At 39.8% G+C, this 23,205-nt stretch overlaps 1 protein-coding gene across 4 annotated transcripts in view; it reads right to left on the bottom strand.

Moving 5' to 3' along the window:
* The window catches only part of zdhhc8b (zDHHC palmitoyltransferase 8b), an 81,737-nt gene that overhangs the window by 11,216 nt on the left and 47,316 nt on the right, over positions 1–23,205 (bottom strand). For 3 of the 4 annotated variants that reach the window (XM_028033147.1, XM_028033146.1, XM_028033145.1), the window contains one exon: positions 3,046–3,167. In XM_028033147.1, coding sequence (XP_027888948.1) covers positions 3,046–3,167 — 122 coding nt within the window. Of the gene's footprint in view, positions 1–82; positions 3,168–23,205 lie in introns of those variants that run through there. The other variant, XM_028033148.1, reaches the window with a different exon arrangement.

Below are 23,205 nucleotides of genomic sequence, written 5' to 3'. Positions count from 1 at the left end.
CTTGCATGTTCACGCCCACAGAGACATTATCAGAGTGCAGAGATGCCCGTGACGGATCAGGAGGAAAAATCATTTAGCTCACTCATGTGTGACGAACGCAGATGTACGGAAAGACGCACGGTTTTGATTTATGAATCCATCTGACGGGGACAACGGGGAAGCACCTTTTAAACGAAGCTCATCCCTGCTGTCGGCTGCTTCTGGCGAGAGCAAACACACCGAGAGGAGCGAACGCTTCTGTGTGGACGTGACCTATTCAGTCTGCTGCGAACATTAACACAGATTAATGGGAATGTTGTGACTCATGTACAGAGTGAATAGCTTGGCTTTATTTCTCTGCGTGCGAGTTCTCCGCAAATTCGTTTCACTCTTTGCTGAGAGCGGTAACTAAAACCGCAACCTTCAACTGTCTATTATTGCATTTTTTATTTGTTTTTTTTATTCCGTTTATGTAAAGCCTAACCTTGTGACTGAAAGCACAAAGTGTTTATTTTGTAGCTGCAGCAGAAAAATAGTGGTGGTGGGGGGGGGGAAGTCTTTCACCTGATCAAAGGGTACATTCAACTGAAGCCTGAACTTGAGAAAATAATTTCACAGTACAGTAATAACTGCGGGGAGAACTAGGTAGGTTCTGTGGCAGAAAGCGGACCAAGGCAAGTGAAAAAGTGAAACAAAAGCAGAGCACAGAAATAAGCAGCAACACAGAAAGACATTAGCTTTGTTATAATGGCTCTCAAGTCGATTTGAATAGATTTGAACAGGGAGAGAGCATCTTTTCTCTCGGCTTCTCTGCTACAAATTCTAATGCAAATAGGCAAAAATAATGGACCCATTTACTACATTTTCAAAGACTTTTCAGCGTTTATTCAGCCAAACACGACATTTAGGTTTTTATAGTGTTTAGCTTTTTCCACCCTGCTACACAAGATGTGTATATTTGTATAACAAAATTTTAAATATCATGAGTAACTGTCTTAATTGATCTAAACTGCATTCACATACATGTAAAGTCTGAGCCTAACAACTATGAATTAGGCTCAGTGTGTGGTTTAGGTTGTGCACTTTTGAGGATTTTTAACCGGTGGCCGATGAAATATTGCCCATGTGAATCTCAGCTGAAGTTGATTATCTCTGGAAAACATGAGTCACCTGACACATGAAATGAGGGAAATTCATCCTCTTCAAAGAGGACAAACCTGTTGGCAATAAATAGGATTTATTTTCATGACTTATGTTGATAATTTTCCCAAATGCCAAGTGCATTATTGGCATTTGACTGTATATTAGTTGTTGTAAACTTCATATTACACCTTATCTCAAATTAATGCAGGTCTCATTCTGGTTTGAGTCAGATGACTCGTATCTAGAAACATTGATCTACCTAAAATAACTAAGCAACTTGCTGTTAGTTTGTTTACTGGATACAACTATGCTTCCCAACACCGTAGAGCAAACTGTGAGCAAATTATTAGGAAAAAAAAATCTAAATCACTGGTTATCAGAAAAGGTACAAAATATCCCCCCCGTGTACAAAATGATGCGTGGTTGATAGTAAATGTCCAGCGGGAGACAATTTTTTACTATTACCTATGTGTAATAGTAAAAAAAAGACAGATTGAAATATATATTTATGATTTGCCAGGGCCTTTTGAGCAAAACAATATATTTCTGCTGTAACAGATGTACGGCGAGCAGATATTTACTAGTTAATCAGCTATGCTGTAGCCAGGTAGCCTGCAGTTAGCCGTTTTACCGCCATGTGACTCATCGCTCATAACTCTGGCCTCGAGACAGCGTTACGCTTTCACCAAAATGATTCACCGTTTTTCAGAAGCGGAAAAGTGTAGAAGCAGATGGATTTATCCGTCGTGTAGGCCGGACCTGCAGCTCACCAGCAGTAGGTGGGAATGAGGGAACATGGCGGTAAACTACGTGCTCTACTCAGCGGCAGAATAAACAATCTTTTCTCTGGTGTCTGTCTGATGGAAAACATTAAAACAACAAGAGTGGAAGCAGGAAACATTTTAGCTTTTTTTGAAGCTATAACTTTTCAAAACCTCGCTTTACCTTGGTTCCTATAACTGGCCGATGGGTAAGTAAAACAGAGGTTTTACTTGAGCTTTATTTTATGAGCTATTCTGTATAAAAAGTTTCAAACGCTCTCTTGCCATTACTGCCTGGTTACTGACTTTGCTGTTTTTGCTGGTCAGATGCTGTGAGTGTAGCAGAGACTTAAGGCTTTAAAAGAAAAAAATGGATTAAACTCATACACACATCTTATCCAGATCAGAGAAAAGTTGTTGCTTTAACAACTGCTAATAAACGTCTTAATATAAACAGTTTTATATTTTATTGCAACTTTACTTGAAACTTTATCTTGAATTAAACAGAAATGCTTTTTCTTTTTCACAATAGGGTGTAGCAGAAACGGACTGCACTAGTTCTGACTATTTAAATGATAAAAGTCAGCCTTCATCTGAACAATTAATAAGAGTAGAAATAAATCTTTTCACACTGAAGCTATTTAAAGAGTTCTGGAAACCATTTTCAATCCAGAAGATGCATTTTCCCCCAAAGGCAATAAAAATGCAAAAAAAAAAAAAGAACATTTGGAAGGGGTACACCCTATCACGCTTTCACACACACTTTGACAATGTAGACTAGATTAAAATGTTATTATTTCTATTTTTTTGAGTTCTATGTGCCAGCGTTTTAATTATTAGGATTTAATTTGGGCTGCCAACAGAATGTGACACGAAGAGACGGGAACAGCCTTTACAACCTGCTGATTATTCCCCCTTTGTGAAGAGAAACATGATAACCTCCTCCTGACAGGTTCTTATCATTTCTGAGCACATTGCAGTGAAACACCGTGTGCCGCAGCTTAGCGCTTTGATAAATGTGGCCCCCGATAAACTTTTCTCCTCAAGGACTAGCGGGGATGGAAACGCTCGTTTTCATCTGCAGCAGTGCAGGTGGCTATCGGAGATTTGAATGATGAATGTGGGAAGAAAGTCAGGACAGGTGTGTGAGTTAAGCACAAACCTCGGGGGTAAATACCAGGGTCCATGAAGGTTGCCATGCTGAAGTTGGCCAAGACGAAGAGGAAGACCAGGCCATTGTAGAGAGGCACAGCGGGAGAGATTACCTTCATCAACCAGGGACACCTGAAAAATAAAAAACGACGCTGTTGAACAAGAAGGCCCGCAAACGTAAACGCTTTGAACTCGACGTGTGTTGAAATCTCCACAGGATGCATGTGTGTCATCTGATCCGTGTGAATTAAAATTCTTTAGCCAGGCTAAAGAAAAAAAAATATTGTAACCACCAGATTTTGCCAAAAGTTAAATTTACTGCACAAAGTTTTAATGTCAAACTTGTAAAAAAAAAAAAAAAAAACCCAACTAATTACATAATTTATTTCAGTTTGCTTATTGCTAATTCCCAACCAATGTTATTTCAATGTACTTTGTGAGATACACAAAGTACAAATCAAATTCAGTTTCATACTCCTTTTTACTTCTCATCCTGGTGGAGAGGCTTCACAGATATAAACTGCAAGTGAAGCATGAAACGGAATCGTTCTCTTCTGAAATCAATAGCAAAACTTGGTAAATAGTAACAGCAAACTATTATTGGTAGTCTTGTTTTGCCACGGTTGAGAGATTAACAAATCCTCCCGGAACCGTGTCATCCGAACTTCGCACTGTGAGGACTTGCAATGAATTTGTCAACTTCTTTACTGAGAACATTCTGGTATTGTACAGTCCGGTACCAAGTCCGGCGTAAATGCTGGTCTCAAATCAATATACCTGGAGAAAATTACCCAGTTCTACAAACCCGTTGATATGAAAATATGTCGTATCAGCCTTCTGGACCACTCCGGTCTTCTGCTTCTGGTTCTGCTCTGCATCCCCAGGGTCAGGACCAAACATGGAGAAGCAGCATTCGGCTTTTATGCTCCTCTAATATGGAACAAACTTCCAGAAAGCTGGAAAATGCTGGAACGCTGAGTTCCTTTAAATCAAGGCTAAAAACCCATTATGACCTTTAATTTAGTTCCTATATTTTACCAGTGCAATGTATTGCTTTTGGCTGTTTTTTGTTTTGTTTTTTGATTTCATCATGTTAAGCATTTTTAAATCACCTTGTTGCTCAACTTGCCTTGCCTTCCCTAGTCATAATGCAACACTCAGGGTCAGCTTACTATCCCCTTTGGTGAAATTAAAACATTTAAATTAAATCCACCCAACTGCATCATGTGGCGAACGATAAATTGCACTGAGTTGTTGACTTTACAGCAATTCCTCTTAATGAGCAAACGAATATCACCTGAAATCAAATAATAACGCAACCGGTGCCAAATGGGCTCCTGTCGGTAAACGTAAATATTTGTGCTGTCATTCTAGACATATTAAACTAGACTAAAGCCAGAGGCTCATAAAAACGAAGGAGGGGCAGTATTCCACAAACAGACCTACTTATTCTGCCATGCGTTTCGACACAATGACTCCAACTCTTATAGCGCAAATCTTCGCCATAAGCTCACTCGACCCTTTGAACATGCCACTCGAGGTAATTCTGACGTCACAAAAAAAAAATGCATTTTCTGGTACTTGAGCCTTGAGTTTCATCTTCAACCCATAACTCCTCTGCTGCCCCAACAGTCCTCTTCTGCTTCGTTGAATTATTCAGAGCTGTGGCTCCAAAAAAGCTGCCAAAGCAGAATATAGAGAGCTGCTAAGAAGAGCCGACCTCTCTCTTGTCATCAACTGTGTGGCACCTGGTGGGAGGTTTCGTCTGGCCGTGTCACCGGCAGCAGTCACGGCTGACCTCCCTCAGGTGTCTCAGGACTGTTCATTTTCTTCCTGTGGGTGTTTGTGAGTTATCATACCCGAGTCAGCCGGCAGTCACTGCAGCGTAGCTGTTCTGAGCATCACCTAAGCTAGCTTAATTGCATATCAAAGTTAACAAACAAAACTCTCTGAGGAATACACATAGATGAAGCCTGTGGTTCATTAATGCTAGCCCTGCTGGCCGCACATTTAATGTGCTAAAAGGAAGAAGAAAAAAAAGTGTAAACTGCATTTATTTGGTTACGCGCAAGTTGCCACAACGCGACAACTGATTACAACACAGTGTTACAATGTAGGCTGTTTATAGTTGGCTGTTCCAAAGGACAATTAGTATTTACGGATCAAAAGTTTACAAAAACTAGGGACTGGAAATCAGACCAAAAAAAATTCAGATGGATCTCTGCATAAAGGAGTTATGAGACCTGTTGGTTATAAGGTTGTAAGAAGATTGAGAATTGCTTCTACATCCCATTACGAACATCGGTAAGGCTTTATTTGACGGGGTGTGTATGAGACTGATTGACACAGTCAAACATGACATAACACCTGTCATGAAGATGAATGTTTACAACTGTTGTCACAAAGTGTCATTCGGTAAATAATGATACTTTTAATGCAAAGTTGACCATTTTAATTGACTTTTAATATAATTTTGCAAAAAAAGTGTCATTATTTACCAAATGACTCCATGACAACAGTTGTAAACATTTATGAAAACTGCCTCATCTTCATGACGGGTGCTACATCACGTATATGACATTGTCATGTCAGTCTAATGCACACCCTGTCAATTAGTGTTACCCAAACATCTGCTACATATGTAAAGAGCACATTGTGGTATCCATAAGTAGGTCAGAGAGAAAAAGAAATGGAGTACAAGGAAATTATTACAATAAAAATATATCAGAGTCTGTCTTTCAGAACAACTTATTGTAATAAATGGCTTATTAAGTTATTTTCCTATAGTGATGGATTCCAAGTTATTATAGCTAAATGAAACAAATTTTAAAAAACAAACTGAAATGCTAGCCCACAAAATGGCGACAGCGAAAGTTGGGAGAAAAGCCCAGAGTCAGTTGATTGTTCAACAATTATAATTTTTTTTCTGTTGAGTATTCACTGCCCAATGAATGTATGTCATCACAATATAATGCTTTGACCTCTTTGAATTCTGCATCTAAAAATAAACCAAACTATGACAAAAACTACAATAGAAATAGAAAAAAAACTAAAGTAAAACCAAACAATAATAATTATGGAATAATAACTAATAAAAACCAGCGAACACGCTCTTCAAAACAAATTAGATTATTGAATTAGATAAAAAGTCACAAAAAAAACAACTAAATTAGAACGAAAAACCCCAAACTTTCTTTTTTTTTTATCCCCGAATTTAGTCTCATTTAGTATCACTTAGTATCATTATTTATCTGCACAGCGGCGCAGTTGGTAGCACTGTTGCCTTGCAGCAAGAAGGTCCTGGGTTCGATTCCCAGCTGGGGTCTTTCTGCATGGAGTTTGCATGTTCTCCCTGTGCATGCGTGGGTTCTCTCCGGGTTCTCCAGCTTCCTCCCACAGTCCAAAAACATGACTGTCATGTTTAATTGGTCTCTCTAAATTCTCCCTAGGTGTGAGTGTTGTGTGTGTACATGGTTGTTTGTCCTGTCTGTCTCTGTGTTGCCCCGCGACAGACTGGCGACCTGTCCAGGGTGACCCCCGCCTCTCGCCCGGAACGTAGCTGGAGATAGACACCAGCACCTCCCGACCCCATTAGGGACAAGGATGAACAGAAAATGGATGGATGGATGAATTTAGTCTATTCCGCATCCACTGCAATAAATGACAGCAGCAAGTTAAGATTTATAAAGTCGTAGGCTGACTTTAAAATAAACTCGCGCTTTCCTTATTTAAGTCAGTCAAAAAGAACTGACATGAAGCCGCCCGACTCCACGGCTGGAGCGTTTCAAAAGTCATCTTCACGGCCTCGGTCTCTCTACAACGCGGCTTCAGTGGCTCGTTTTGTGACAGATGCCGCATTTACTTTTACAAGAAGCGAAGATCAAAGCGGCTCTCTGTGGAGTCGCCGTCACGCGCCGGGCCGCCATCGCAGCTTTGGCGACAGAGCAAGGCTCGTCCAAATCTTTCAAAGCATCTTCACACAAACGCAACAGCAAAGCGGTCCCAACAACTTACAAAAAACGATGTATTTACCTTTCAAAGGCTCGTGTATTTTTACCCACAGTGGGAAGCTGCTGCCAAAAAAAGAGACAAGGAGTGCAGTTAATGGCCGCCAGCTCAGTTGCCTGGAAGTTGACAGTGTGGGCGGAAAAGTCTAATTAAGGGACACACACTCGCTCGTTAATAGCGTAGGAGTAACAAGTAAATACTGAGTTCTTATAAACATTGTTTGCTAGTCTATTTTACTGTGTGATAATTAAACAGAGGGAGAAAACCAATCAGCTGTCCAATTTGCGGGCAGTGATTCATTCAGTAGCGCTCGCTGCCAAAAGTGCAGGAATGTAATGACTTTGACCGAGTTGGGCCGTATATTCTTGATGACAATCGAAACGGACGAAGACAGAAAACGGGAGATCTGAGCGAGCAGGCGCCCCTTCCAACCAATCAGCATCTAAAGGTGCCGGTGTGCAGCCTCTGAACATCAAACACAAAGTCACAACAGAGGCACGAAAACAGCCTTCAAAAGAATAAGAGGTGACAATTTTCATTCCACCACCTGACTGAGACTGGGAGGAGATCTAAAAACCACATCCATGGTGGCAGCAGGTTGACGTAGCGCTGTTATGTTACTTCTGATTTGTTCTTTTTGTAGACTTCTGTTCTTTGTTTGTTTGTTTGTTTGAGGCATGTCATGTCCGGATAATTACTCCCTCTGGTTTTGGATGCTCTGCAGCTTGGAGAACATTTTCTCTTACTCTTTTTTTTAACCTTTGGACAGTTGTTATGATGCGTAACTGTGGCAACGAGGTGTTTTTACAACTAGGAGCAGCTGATTAGCTTGAGTAATACCTGAACTACGACCCCAAATACCAGAAGAGTTGGAAATGAGGCTTCAGCATCTCTAACCATCCGGCCAGACAGATTTAAAAAGGAGCGGCAAAAGCAAATGAGCTGGATTAGCAGTTCTGCCAACAACTGACAGTATCATCCAGGACAAGTTGCTGTAAAAAATATTGCTAGCATGACATGAGAGTCATGAGAATGTCAAATAGCAACAGTCTTCAGTCAGAAGCCTCTTCAGACTTGTTGAAACGTTGACTGCTACCGGAGATCCGTCCAGATCTGCCCAGTGCATCACCTTCCACGACTGTTTGAAGAAATGTGAATAATGTGAGTTATGACAACATTTCATTTCCCTATTTAGAGATAAAGTATTTTTGAATTTAATTGAATTACTTATACTCAAAAACAGACTTTAGTGCAAACAAATCTGCTTTTAATTAATTAATTAATTCATTTATTAAACTCATTATGTCAAAAAGGCACAGAGGCTAAACGGCCCGTCTTTGGTACATAACCAAAAAGCTAAATGACTGACAGCAAAGTTGTTCTTTTTTTTTTTTTTATCATGTTGAGGTTCAGCCTTATGGAACATTCTGGACCGGGACTTTTGGCAGTCTCAATGATAAAGTAAAGAGTCTACATTCTGGAGGGAATACACACAAAGACTGATGTTGACTGTTAGTTATGCTAACCAGGCCAATCGCTAGTGTTACAGCCTAACGTCCTTTCAGAGTGTCAACTTCAGGCCATTCCTCGGGCGAGATTGAAAATAAGCTGTTAATGTTGGATCAGTGAATCCCAGCAATACAACTTTTGAGAATTAAAACCATAGAAAATTGCATAATATTATTATATAAACACTAAAATAACATGGAAGACCCACAGTTACCTGACCCTTATGCAGAGTTAGCTAATAACCTCTGAAGCAGCTTAGTGTTCAGTTACCAGCCTTACAGGAGTAAGAACAAGCAGACAGCTTAAGCTGAAACCGCAAAAATCACGCTGGTGACATAATTTCAGAGACATGACCAAAAGGTCCTGAAAGAGTTAAACATGTGCTTTGGCAAACTTTTCACTTTAAAAGTCATTCACAATGTTCTTTTTTCCCTGTTGACTTCAAGTCGTATGACACTAATATAAAAAATGTAATTACTGTGACTCATTAATGAACAAACCTGTATGCTATTAAAAATAATTAACATTTTATAGATGTTTCCTTAAGGAAAAAGTGCTTTATATGTGGATTAGAGCCAAAGCTGAACTTGACAGGCTCCTGTACCACAGAGCAATGCCACCAGGCTACTGGCAACAATTACAGTAATGTATTCAACTCCTGGTGAGCCATCCTATTGATTAGTTCATTAAGTCTGAACCCAGAAAGCATCACAGAGGAGGCCTGTTCTCACACAGGTCGCCCGCTGACACTCACTGATCCAGAATCTGTTGCCAGGTCAGATCAGTTTGACCCATCAGGAGATTTTAAGACCAGGGTCTTCAGGGAAATCACAAAAAAATAGGATTTATAGAGGTGAACTCCGAGGCATAAGTAGAAATATTTTTTATATTTATATCAGCGTCCTCACGAGTCCTTCATAGAATTTTTCTACATTGGTCTCTGATGGATGTTGTTCCCCCCTCTCAAAAATCATCCCCACTCTCCAATTAAGATACGGAAATGTCAGCATCGCTTATTCCGTACTATCTCGGGACGTGCTGCTCTCCTGAAACTCTGCGTCCCAGCACACAGTATTCAGTATTTCTCACATACATATACATATACACACACACCCACACACACACACCCCAACATAAGCGCAGAGACTGTTGTCAGAGGCGATAGAGGGGATGTTTTCTGATGGCGTGGAGCCGAGCAGTTCCAGGAAGGTCAGGCGAGGAGCACAACTTTACAGTCTGAGAAGGCAAAATGAAATTCAGCTCCCAGTGTCATTCATAAAGGATATGTTTTTCCTGGACATCACAAAAGGCAGAGCAGATTTCAGAGTGAGCTCTAAACACAAAACATGTTTCTGGATAACATTTTAAAAAGGTAAATAATGTCTTTATAGAGTTACAAATACTTGTCCCAGCGTTTGAACCATTTTTTTCTAGGGGTGTCCCAATACAACTTTTTCATTTCTGATATAATACAGATATCACAGCTTTGAATGTTGCCCGATACCGATACTAACCCGATACAATTTCAGCACGAATCATTCGTGCTTGTATTATTTATTTTGTAGTGTGGAACGTTTGAAAAGCCTTCACCAAGTGATATTTGTCAAACATCGAACAATTGTCAACAACACTTGATGAGAACAGCTAACTCATATATTCTGGGTGCATATGTGGTCATCTGCCTCGGAGGAATCGGTAACTTTTCCATAAATAATTCATGCACGATAGCTACCAATGTGGACAAACCAAACGCCTTGGCTTCTGGAGAAAAGTTTTATACCTAAATACCTGAACTAAAGAGGGCAAGAAAAGCTCTGTCTGGATATGTCAAGGTATGAACTATGAAGTAAGTTTTAACAGCTAAACTGTTAAAAATTGGGCAGTCCAACAGGATATTTATCACAGCCACAATAACTCCAGATGAACACCTAGACTGGTTTTGGAATGGATAAAGCAAGATTACATCATGTCCTTAAACGGCCCCAAACCGAACCCCATTAAAAATGTAGGCTTGGAATCTGGGCCGACTCCATCAAACCAACCAATTTAACCGAGCTCTTTTGTTTCTGTTCAGTCAGAACTTTGCTGCCAACTGGCTGATGTCTATCCAAGGTCCAACTTGTTTAGGAGAAAGTTTAGGAATAAAACAGGGTCCTAATGTGACAAAAGAGGTCTTTTGACTCATTTTTATGAATCCTGCAGGTGAACACTTTTAAGCTGTCATTGTTATTTTATATTAATAGTTTTTGGCATCATTTTCTTCTTGAGTATGATTTACTGACCAAGGCTGCCTCTCACACACCAAGAAACCTGAGAAGCTGAAGGGCGCACGCTCATCTCCATGTGCATTTTTTGCTCAGAGTCATTTGCATTTTAATAATGAGGCCACATGAAAAGCAATGAAGTACTCTGCCCCCAAAGTCTGCCTTTACATATATTTACATATTTATCGACCCGCTGCCTGGTGAAGAAAACTTATTTTTCTGTTCCAGAAAAGCAGCTCGCAATCTAACTTTAAAACATGCAAGACGTACGCTGCAAATTTCATTCCTAGTTTGTAATTTATCACCAAAAAGGATCATGTTGAATCGTTTGCCATGTATGAAAACTGATGAAATCTAAGGGGTCATTAATAATTTGGAATATTGTTTTTTTTTGTCAATATTATCTGGAACATTTCTTTCTCCCTGAATCTTTGATTTGACCAGATTTACCAGATTCTGTGTTTATTTTATTTCCTGCAAGATTTTCACTACTTTGAATATTTAATACAAGTAAGAATTAAAATACACGCAATACTACCCGTCAGTTTATTAAATCCCAGCTTTAACAGTGGGAAAGTGGGAAATTGTTTGCAAAAACACAATTATTCAACTCCTCTTGATGGCTGCTGTGATCTGAGGAAAAGAATTGCAGCACAAAAAAGAATGTGAGACACACAAAAAAAAAGTCAAAATCAAAAGCTTATTGATTCAAACTCTAGAAATATGCAACTTCAAATACATTTCTCCATCTGGGCATTTTATTTAGACAATGTTAGAAAACAAACAAAAAAAAACTGTGGGGATAAAAATTCCTGTGATTTTCAGCAGTAGAACTAAAAACTAAGATTCTGTCACAGCAATTACACTGAATGTCTTACATAAAGTCACACAAAGCACAAAGGTAAAACTTTGACAAAGTTTCAGTGAGTTTCACCTTCGCGGTCATCCTTGTTTAGTCGGTTGGAGTAGAAAAAAGAGAGAGTTCTGGTCAGGATTATAACCTGGGATTCTACAGTGATTATTTAGCAAAAAATACTCTGTGAAGCAAAACTAAATTAATTTCAAAGCATGAAGAAGTTTACAATATTTATTTAGTATTGAATTATATATTTTTTTATAGTTAAAACCTGCATGATTGTGATCTGAAGGAAAGCATCACTTTCTTCAAAACCGGTCAATGATTCTTTTATTCCAGGAAGGTTTTGGAATATAAATGCAGCGAAATATTTTAACAGCATGCATTGAAATGTTGTCATTTGTATACAAATCTACCACTCACTTACACTTGTGGTATGATTTCAGATTAGTACAAAATAAAACATCAAGTGTAGTGGAGCGTACAATGCGAGATGACGGAAACATCCAGTAAGAAACTGAGCCGGAGTGGGAAAATACGGGGTTAAAGAAATATCAGTATTGGAAATTTTTAACATTAACCAACGAAATCAGTTCAACATGGTTCTTTTCTAACTTGAGACATTTAGAAACACTGTTTTTTTTCTGACTACACTGGCAGGAGAGGCAGAATCAGGATGCATAGAATAATAGACAGACTGACAGACTAGAGGGCATGAAAATTCATTACAGAATGATTTATATTCCATTCAACATCTGATTGCCAGATGAATGGGGCCTGACCCAATGCTGGGCGCGCCGTTCGGTTGTAAATTAGAAACCCCTTCTAAATCAATGACCATAAAAAAAAGATGCTCCATACATAATGCCTTGAAAGCTTTTTTTTTCTTTGGTCAATGTAGATAAACATTTGGGATGAGCAGATGGCTCTAACTGATCCCTCGAAATGTTTTCTTTGAGTGAGAGGAACGAGTTGGCACATTAGCTCCCATTTTCATTCGTCTAACAAGACGATACAATATCTGCCTAATCTCTCATTATCTTATCGGTTTTAAACTGTATAAGAGGACAGAAGTCCACAGGATTCGGTCATCTTCGCTAACCACGACTCAATGAGAAATGCCTCTGACGTGGGGCGGGGAGTACTCAACAAATCACCATTCCCTGCTCTTATAATCCAATAAAATAAACGTCAATTACTTTTCCTAATGAAAGACAGCTTGGGGAAACATTTGCCATCACAGAGGCACAGCAAACACACACTCTGATCCACTGTGTGTTGTGCAAGGCAAGGGCAGAACTTCCCCCAAGGGGCAGAGGACATGTGTGTTGGCTTTTTTTTTTTTTCCACACACACTCCGTGGGAAACTAAAAACCAGTACAGTACCATGGGTCAGCTGCTATTAATGAGGCTCAACAAGCTAAAATACACTGCGGCTTAGCGAGACAAGCGTAGTAAATATTTGTGGGTATTTGGACTGGAGCAGTTTTGGCTAGCACAACTGTTGTCCTTATGTGTGTGGGCGCGTGTGTTAATGTGTTTGTACCAAGTTCTTTGCTAATCTCAAATATGAAACTACACGTCCCCACGATACGGACAGTGGCTTTCAAGGGTGTGGACACAGATGAGAGAGTGGATTTAGCTAGCATGCCACCGCTAGCCTGCTACACCTCCAGTTGCTAGGCTAGCACGTACAGAGGAGAAAGAAAGTTGGCTTTTCCTCTGTCACATTCCTCGGCAACCTTATTCTAGGCTCTAAGCACCACAACCCACATGTGCAGCCACCATCAGGAGCGCCGAGAGTTACGACCGCTCGGGAGGCAACAGAGTCATTCGTTTTGGTCTGCTAGCTGTTTTTAGGTAGCGGCGTAATAGATGGTAGCTGTTTACAGTAGTTAAGTATAGTCATCATAGCAACAGGGAGAATGAATGGTGTTCACCTTATAAAACCTGTTGTAAAAGTGCCATAAAAAACTGTTGGATTCCATCACAGATCTTTTTCCTTTTCTTTTTCTTTTTTAAGAAACAGATGTTTTAAACTTAAGCGGCAGTGAAAGCCGTCACACCAAAAAATTGCTCCAGTGGAATTTGTCGTCTTAAAATACGCTCAGCTGTGAGTTCCTCATTTAGGACCTCTTCACTCCTCTATCCGAAATTCACCTTCAGTTCAATTCATGTGTTTATGTAGCACAGATTCAGAGCAAATGTCGCCTTAAGGAACTTTTTTAAAAAAGCATGTAAAAAATAAAATGGTTAAATTTTTGGAGTTCCTAATCAGAAGGAAAAAAAAAGATTTATCCTCGAAATCAAAGTTTGAGTTTTTTAAATCGTTATGCTTTGGGGAATCCTAAAGCCTCTTTAAATATGGCTGCTCCACATTTAAAATAGTTAATGTGGCAGGAATAAATTATTAATATTTGTCATAATCTAACAGTTTGTATCTATTGAAAGCAATGTATTGCATTGCCTACTTTCAAAGTATTATAGCACCGCTAAATTTGAAAAGATTTAGAAGTGCAATGTACTTTTCTTTGTAATTTTCTTTTTATCAACTGCAGCATTACCTAAGTTGTATATCCATGGCAACCAAATTTGATTTTGAGGATGCAGGTTAAAAAAAACCTTGAACTTTTGATACTCTCTCATGTGGGATATTTATTTTATTTTCCAACCTCTAACTTGGAAATGTTACCTTTTGAGTAATATTGGTGCGCAGAATTCAACCATATACATCAACCAACTGAACAGAAATAATGGAAAAAACTTTATTCTTTCTTTTTTTTCCTACAGCACAACACAACAAACTTGAGAATCTCAAGTTCTGTTGTACGGCTGTTCTAAAGTTGCTGTCAGCATGGTGGTGATTTGAACATTCGGTATACACATTACCTGACAGCTGTAGACAAACGTAATACTAGGTCTGATGCATGCATTTTTTTATTTTATTTGGATTTAACCAGCTGGCTCCAAAACAAAGCTATGATCCATCACCAGGCTTTCAAAGCTATTCCAAGAAAAAGCAAGGAGCACATAATTGGAACTGAGCTGAAACCCGAGGAGGTAGTCCAAAATTACAGCAGCCGGCACAGAGACACACAGGCTGAGGAATAAATAGAAAGCAAAAGACACACGGAGACTGAAGGCGGTTGGATCAACCCAACACACTCAGAGTTTTAGGAAGCAAGTCAAGAAGCTGTTAACCTAAATAGTTGTGTGCTGAATGCACAATGACCCTTCACTCTCTGGAACCGAGCCTCCCGCGCTGCCACCTTGTCCAGCATAACTGTGACTATTACAGCAAACCCAATCCAAAAGCTGCTTCATTCCAATTCTCCTTTTGCTTTCTGAAGGAAACTGAGATTTGGCTTTAGAGAGGTCGAGTCCAAAACGACACAAACACAAGCTGCTCTCCATAAAACAGAACAGCCCTCATAGTCTGCAGCACTTACTAACCTGGCAGATCATGTCCTCAAAGCTCATGCTTGTCTGCAATAAAGGTAAATCTTTGTTTCACCGCAGAGTCAACTTACGCTGTGCTTCCGCTACCCTGAAAATTGCGTAAATTAGAATTACAAAGTTAGAATGGAAGCATGGCAATTTTGGAAAAAAAAGAAGAACTTTTCTTTTTCTTTTTGATAAAAAGGATGAAGTGGTTGTATCAGAATTAGCATATTTTGCAAAACTGCAAAGGAATCACTTTTTTGTATCACGTTAGTCATGTGATCAACAAGAATTGGAGCCAGCCTTTAAAATTTGTTTCACTACAGTCCATCGAAAGAACAAAATAAGACAAACGAACACAATAAAACATGGGTAGAGTAGGGCCTGACGCTATCGGATATTACTGATGGAAAAGACAAAGAAGAAGACGGCAGAAAGTGATAGGAGACGACGGCGCTGCATGGTATTTAATGACTTACTGCGTGAAATTTAGTGGAATATCGACAATGTTGCACACATTTGCAATGGAAAAGCAACGTTATTATGAAAGGTTTGGGGTTTTTTCATGAAATCTTTGGGGGATAAATTTACAAATTACCTGAATTGCAAAAAAGAAGAAGAGAGCAACTACATTGCACGCACAAATGTGTGTCATATTGCGTCTGTGCAGGCAGAAAGGCTGATTACTTGTCCACTCTCTATTACGGGGGACATTTCAATCAGGATATTCTTTGACAAGTCTGAAGAAACTGATTAAATCAGAAGCACAAACACAGCTCATCAACGTAATATTAAAAACATACCACCAATAACATTTAAACTACGCAGGATGCGTGACGCTGTATGAAAATAATAGCATTAGCCATATTGTGCGATAATGCAATTCCCATTCGGGTAATTGGCAAAGCTAAACCGGCAAAGTGGCCGGTGCCAAGCCTCAGCAAATTGTGCTTGGATGTTAATTCCAGCTTATTAGCCGATGTGTTTTTTTTTTTTCTTCTGCCCCTGCAGAGCCCATCAGCCTAATAAGCTGTTTATCAATCAGTTTGATTCAAGCACAGGGTGATAACGGAGGACGGCAGAGATGGATGACACCAGACTGGGTCAGTACTTTTAGTCTTTTATTTTTCACAGTTTAAAAAAATAAACAAAACTTTTTTACCACTTTAGACTCCATGTCTGATTTGAGCCTCTTACCAAAGACAAAGTCCACTGCATTAATTTGCTTTTACAAAAACTATAAGGTTTGCAGTCATTAGAGGACAAACTAACAAAACAAACTAAACCACCAGTAAAGTGGCCTGAGTATAAGGTTTGCAAAAAAAGAAAAAGAAAAAAAAAGCCCAACTGCAACAGCGTTGTGGCTACATAAATGTAAATCAAATCGATTTCACATGTAAGTACCAGCAGATTGCTGAAAATCGTGGCCCAGTGACCTGCTGACCAATCAATCGGTGCGCCTCTAGTACAAAGACTCTGAAAGTCAGGCGTTGTCCCCGAACAATAATTAATACTGTAACTGTATAATATAAACAGACATGCTTTGAAAAGCCAACTCAAATATTTATTAGTTATATTTATTATATATTTCCATTACCGTTAGTCGCTCAGACAATCTTCCGACTTTACCCCTGCTTTTTCGCATGCAAACAATAAATGACACCTGCAGGATATCGGCAAATATTGCAACGACAGCATCAGCTGCAATCTCTGCCTCTTTTCTTCTTTCTTATCTTTGTGTCCATCACTCAAAAGGCTATTAGCATTCTGAAGAATCTCATTTGTGTCCAAGCTGCCATCAGATTGTCCAACTCGCTAAATATTACCTTACATTTGATTGGACTCATGCAAGCCAACAGTCTTTGCAGTCCTGTGTAAATGTGAATATTTCGATGATGTTTCTGCAGCTTCACGCACTGGTACAATAGTATGTCACAGTTCAATAAACACATTGCTCGTTTCCTACTCAAGGAATATTCTGCTTATTTGTCTTTCAGAGGTGTTGACTGCTTCATGTGAACTCAGCAACACGGTGTGTTTGATAAACATATTGCCTTGAGCAGAAAAACTCTGCTCCAACTATCTTATCACTTGGCTGTAGAAGTGGGTAAAGTAGCAAAAAATTATATTAAACTAAAAATACAGTCACATCTCCATAGTTAGTCAACCAGCAGCGAAAAGATAACCCAAGTAGGGGTAAAAAGAGATTGCTTAATTGTAATGTTTAGTTTAACTCATGTTGCGAAATTGTGTAAGATAACATAAAATTAGAGGTACATTTGTGTTATTTTTCAAATAATAATTCAAATAAAGTGTAAAATTTTGGCTTTTTTTTTCACAGGTGAAACAAAACGACCACATCAACGGATGAGATTTTCTATATACTTCATATTTACTTGACCTCCAAATGGCACAACCGTGTCAGCAGATGAAAAACAAGTTTAGAGAAAGGCAGCTCATATACATAAGAAGTCACTTTAACGTAAACTGTTTGGCTTTGTGCCTGTGAGAGTGTCTGGCTGGTTAAACTGTTCCTGTTCTGCACTCAGTGAAACGACCCGCTGTGAGTAGTACAGAGATTGTGTTCAGCTAAGAGTAGCTTTTCTTCAAAACGGTTAAAAGAAAAAACTGCGGTGTAGTAAAACCACTCTTAGACGTACATTTTCTTCAAAACGGTTAACTCAAGTAAGTTGAAATCACTACCACCCACCTCAGCGTGGCTCAAATTTTGCCTTATAAAAGCAGGGAAAAAAAGACATAACTTGTTCTTTCAAAAAAAGAAAAAGAAAATCAGAACATTCCTCCTCTTCATAATCCTGAAATACCCTTTTATCAGGCATCAACAATGTAAGGTCTCTGCTCAGCACAGGGGGCTCTTTGTTCAGTAAGCCAACACCTCAGTATTTTTAAAAGTGTGTGTTTTTAAAGCCCACAATGGAGTGTATGTGCTCCATATGAAGTGCACCACCTTCGTACTGAAGGGAGGTTTTTGTGGCGTGGTGGTGGGCGCCGGAACAGCCCCGCCTCCGTTGGGTGCTTACATGGCTGGATGCATTACGACAGAGTAGGCCCGGGACCAGACCTGCCCTCCCACCACAGCTGTCCACATGTGCCTCCCTGTGCGTCTTCATCTCACGAATTGCTGATGTCACACACGCGCATTTAGCCATGCTACGTAAAAATGTTTGTATTTGTGAGGGTAATTTTCACTGAGGATAAAAACTGAATCAAAGCAAGATAACACAAGTAGCAGAAGTAACAGAATTTGCCCTCCACAGCTTGAGAAGAAAACATTGTTTCACGATGTTCGGCACTGTGGTGGTGGTAGCACTGTTGTCTTGTACCAAGAAAGTCCCAGGTTTAAATCCTGGCATGGTCAGCCTGTGTCTGTGTGGTTTCTCCCTGGCTTCCTCCAAAAGTCTAAAAACAAGATTATGAGGTCATGTGTTCATGGTTTGTGTCTCTGTGATGGATTGGTGACCTATCCAAAGAGTACCCTGTGTCTCAGCTAATAACTGTAGATAGGCACCAGCCCCTTCGCAACACACAATGCTATAGACGATGGATGGGTGTACCACAATAGACAATCCATCCAAATGATTAATTCTGTGAACAAACACAGATTGGACACATTTTTGTCAAAGATTTTAGATTTTCGACAACATTACATTACCCATGACCTGCAACACACAAGTTAACACAATTGATACATCAGATATTTCTTGTGAATAAAAAGCATAACAATTTTTATCTGCTGTTTCTGAACTGTTATTGATGCCCCATAGTTCCAAGGTGGAAACGCTCCCCATTGTTTCGTCTGCATATTTCGAAAGAGAAAGAAATCGCGAGAGATTCTGGTCCTAATGGCCACTTTATTCATTCTTTTCCTGTCTTTCAGACCAAGAACAACACAAAGAGCTTTTGAACCTTCAAAAGCTCTTTGAAGGTTCAAACTGTCCTCTTTATAGTTTGAACTATAAGGAGGACAGTCCTCCTTATATACATAAACACAAAACAAATATCCTCACTCTTCCCAACAGATGAGACCTTTCACACTTTTTCTAGTTTGCTGTTGGTGTAAGCACCAAGGAACCTACAAAATGACCAAACTTTTTAGAGTAAAGTGATTTGTCTGGGAATCCTCATCTTTGTGACACTGAGGTTTGGCTGTTAGGGCAACATCACTTCTTAAACCTGGGACTGATTTTTATGTACCATAACTTGCTCTGTCCTGACATATTCAACGATTGGCACACAATTTGGTTATGGGCCCATGTGCCACAATAATTGACCAACTGATCAACCAACCAACCAACCAACGACACTTGTCCATAGGATCCATTTCATGGGCGGGATGGGCTTCGGAACACACAAACAAGACGCTTGATACAAAAGGCGATAAATGTTGGTGTGATACTTGAAAATGCCTTTCGTGATTGGACGAGGATGATCAAGAAAAAGGTAGATAATCATAACACAACTGCAAGTGAGTTGCTTGTTAATGATCTGAAGGCAATTGGACAACAGTCACCACAAACGCCATAGGTAGCACACTGCAGGATAATGCACTGCCTTGTACTGAAGCCACATGTACAGGTTTGTTTTAGTTTTGCCTGTGAACATCTAAATGATTCAAACAAGGTTTAACAGAAAGTTATTTGGTATTTGGTGTGCTTGAGGAAAAAGAGTTGAAGACTCTAACGATACCAATCCACAGAGATGGAAATCTCCTGCTATGCAAGAGCTTACATAATAATATTCCTTTATTTAATCATGTAAACCCCGTTGAGATCTAGATCTCATTTTCAAGAGGGACCTGAAACAAACTTCACTCCCCATCAGGGAATCGAACCCCGGTCTCCCGCGTGACAGGCAGGGATACTCACCACTGTACTAACGAGGAGATAATGACATTATGCATGAAGTTGCCAACAAACAAGATTACGTAGAGTTGATGGAGAACCTGTTCCACACCACTCGCAACAATGAAGACAATATACTCAAATAAAAGGAAGAAGATTAGGGTTAGAAAGTAGCACTGCCAGTCTCTAGACTTTGACCCTGAAAAAAATCAGTGGATGGATCTGAAGCTTTGATTTGCCAAGGTTTCAAGGTTTGATTCTTTCCATTAAAGTACAAGTAACACAAAAATCTGAGAGACTGCTCCTTTCTATCCAAGCAAACTTGAAAAGGATTCCCACGCTGTGTACTCCACACCAATGCTTTTTGTAAAGCCGTGCACTCTGCTGTCAGCTGGAGAGGTACTTAATGGCATAGGCAGCAGATGATGATCAACTCCGGTTCCTTCCAGCTGAGCAGTGCTGGTTAGATAGCTCTGGAAGCCCAGAGGAAGTCTAAAGACCCAGTCCTCAGAGCATTCAGCAGATGTTGAAGCATTCAGTGCTGCAGGTAGACGACTGCATCCTGCACACTCACGCCTCAATGATCTGTGAACTGGTGTGAGTCAGTGCTCTGCTTGCCAGTGTTCAGAGAAAGAAGATTCAGTATAATCTTCTCTGTGACTGTCATGTTTTTTGTTGTTGTTGTTGTTTTTGCTAATGAAGGGTATTCTTTCATGTTCAAACATCATATGTATATATGTTCCTATTTAGATGTCGCAACAAGCAATAACTCAATTAAATGGATGATAATGAGTTCAATAATTTCTATTATTTGTTGTTTTTCTCTTTTCTTTATCTCTTTCAACCAAAAACTGGATGACAGAAGTCTTCATGGTGCTTTGGCCTTTTTATTTAAATTTTTTTAGAAACAATTTTCTTTGCAGAGATTTCATAATTCATTTAATGTTGTTTCTGTTTGTTTTTTTCTTTTATTTATTTTGTATATGCAAAATGTTTTAAAGTTCCAGTGTTAAATGTAAATTAGAGTTTAAAGTTTCTTAATCTTTGAGACTGTTTTGTTGCCATTTCCGTTATATTACTTGAAAATGGTCTCAAAACAACAATATTATAATGTACCGCAATTATTTCTGGGACAGTTTATTGTCCAGCAAAGCTTAACATGACAGGCCTATTCAGATGACTAGACAGGGTTTAATTTTAAAAAAAAGGAATCCTGTGATGTTTTCACCAAACACGACTTCCTGACTTTGTTCGGCGAACTAACGAGCACCAAGCGCAGCCAACTAGCACGCAAAGTAAAAATCTGGTGCAGCTTCAATGCAGCGAGCCAATTTGTCTGCTGTTTTGTTATAACTTAAGGGACATTTGGAAACACGTAGTAATGATTTAATCATGCCAAAAAAATAATTATTTCAAGAACCAATCTTGAAATTACACCAGCGAAAGCATACATTTGGTCAGGCTACAGAGGTTGAAAAGACTTTAATGAGAGCTACTTTAGAGTTTCACAAAGCAATAAGCATTTAGCCTTGGGTGCTTTAAAAATAATCAATTCTCGAACACAAATGAACCCCATGTTTAGCATGGCCCTGTGATTTGCTCTGCCTAAAGGGAACCATTTAGAACAAAATGTTCTTTGCTTTGGAATCAAGACCGCCTCCCTCTCCTCTCCCCTGCTCAGTTGTTTCTCTTCATCCATCATGAGTCCCAGAACCGAGGCAGGTGCTTTCACTGAACCTCCCCAAAGATCGCCAGTTCTGCCCGCTCTTCCTCCTCTCTCCATTTCCGCCTGCACAACTTCCCACAGGCACAGCTCCCTCCGGCAGAAGGAACTCATCTGCGCTTGCCTCACATCTGTAGGAATCTTAATTGTGAATTGTCAAACAAGGTTTTATCTTCCTTTTCCATCCTGCAAGGGAGCGTCGTGAAATCAACTGGAGGCATGGAAGGCCGGGCCGCCAAACATGCAGACGGAAACACATCCACGAATGAACCGGTGGCTAAGACTTCCTTCCAGTGTGGCTGAGAAAAAGAAAAAAGTGTGGTGGGAATCCAATGGCAACTCTGATATAATTCCTGCATTTCTACTCTGATTGGACTGAGATGTGACAGAGTGCTAGTTCTAAAATGACACCCAAAGAAAAAAAGAAAAAAAAAATCTCCCCAAACTGCTGAGTCTATACAATCAGCAAGCCGCAATCATGACACGTCTGTGCGGGCCGGGCCTCGTCGTCCCGCGTGCTGCACGGAGAACAAAGGGTCCCATTGATTTAACACGCAGCAACAAAACAACACAATGATTCCATTTAGTAAAAAAAAAAAAAAAAGTGGCTGGCAGCACTGGGCAGAATCCTATCTGTGTTCTCTGAGAACTTGGGAACAAAGAAAGGAACAGAAAGTGGGCGGCGAGGGTCAGTAAACTCTACTGACCCGCTTTCTGAACATGCAGCACGTTGTGGAGTAGAGCTGCATGACTGGACACATTCACCCCGAAAAGCAGCCTTTAAAAAAAAAAGAAAAAAAGAGGGGGAAATGTGTTAGCATGTTACGTCAACAAGTGCCAGTCTACACACCGTTTCTCAGAGAGCTCTGCTTAGCTGGCAAGCAGGCTGCCAGAGAACAGCAGTAAATATAGGCTACTGACATTAAACCCACACAGCCTCTGTTACAGCATCCTGGCCCCACCAGCAACAAAATAAGCTTCTGCAGTAATGAAGTAATGGAGCATCCAGGTTGGCCAGCATGAGGCACATCAAAGAAACGATAGCGACTGGTGGCTGTGGCTTGGAAAAAAGCTGCCATTGCTGAAGAATTTTGTAGCAGATTTGTGATTATCATGTTGTTGTATTTTTTTTGTAAATAACAACAAGAAACAAGAACAGCGTTCAGAATAATTCTCCAGCCCTCACTGCCGTGTGCATTCAGAAATTCTTTCGACGAGTAAAGTGTAAAATACAGTTTTACCATTCTATTAAATAGCATTTTAAAATGTCTTTCATTTGATATGATGTGGCTGTAATGTAATAGATTCCTCAGAGGAACTGTTAACACCAAGTTAAGCTGCACCAATCGCAGTTTTCTGGCTGGTATCCGATTACTGACCTTTTAAAAAGCTTGACCTGCCGATTACGATTTAGGTCTAAACCAAATATTTCTGTCTGAAATGTCACTAAACACAGCAAGAAAATTTAGCAACAGTGGGTTGACTATTGCTAACTGCAAACATGCAG

Source organism: Xiphophorus couchianus, chromosome 12 (assembly GCF_001444195.1).
Source record: "Xiphophorus couchianus chromosome 12, X_couchianus-1.0, whole genome shotgun sequence".
Taxonomy (NCBI): Eukaryota; Metazoa; Chordata; class Actinopteri; order Cyprinodontiformes; family Poeciliidae; genus Xiphophorus; species Xiphophorus couchianus.
Note: the sequence above shows the minus strand (reverse complement) of the source record. Positions and strands in the feature narration are given on the sequence as shown.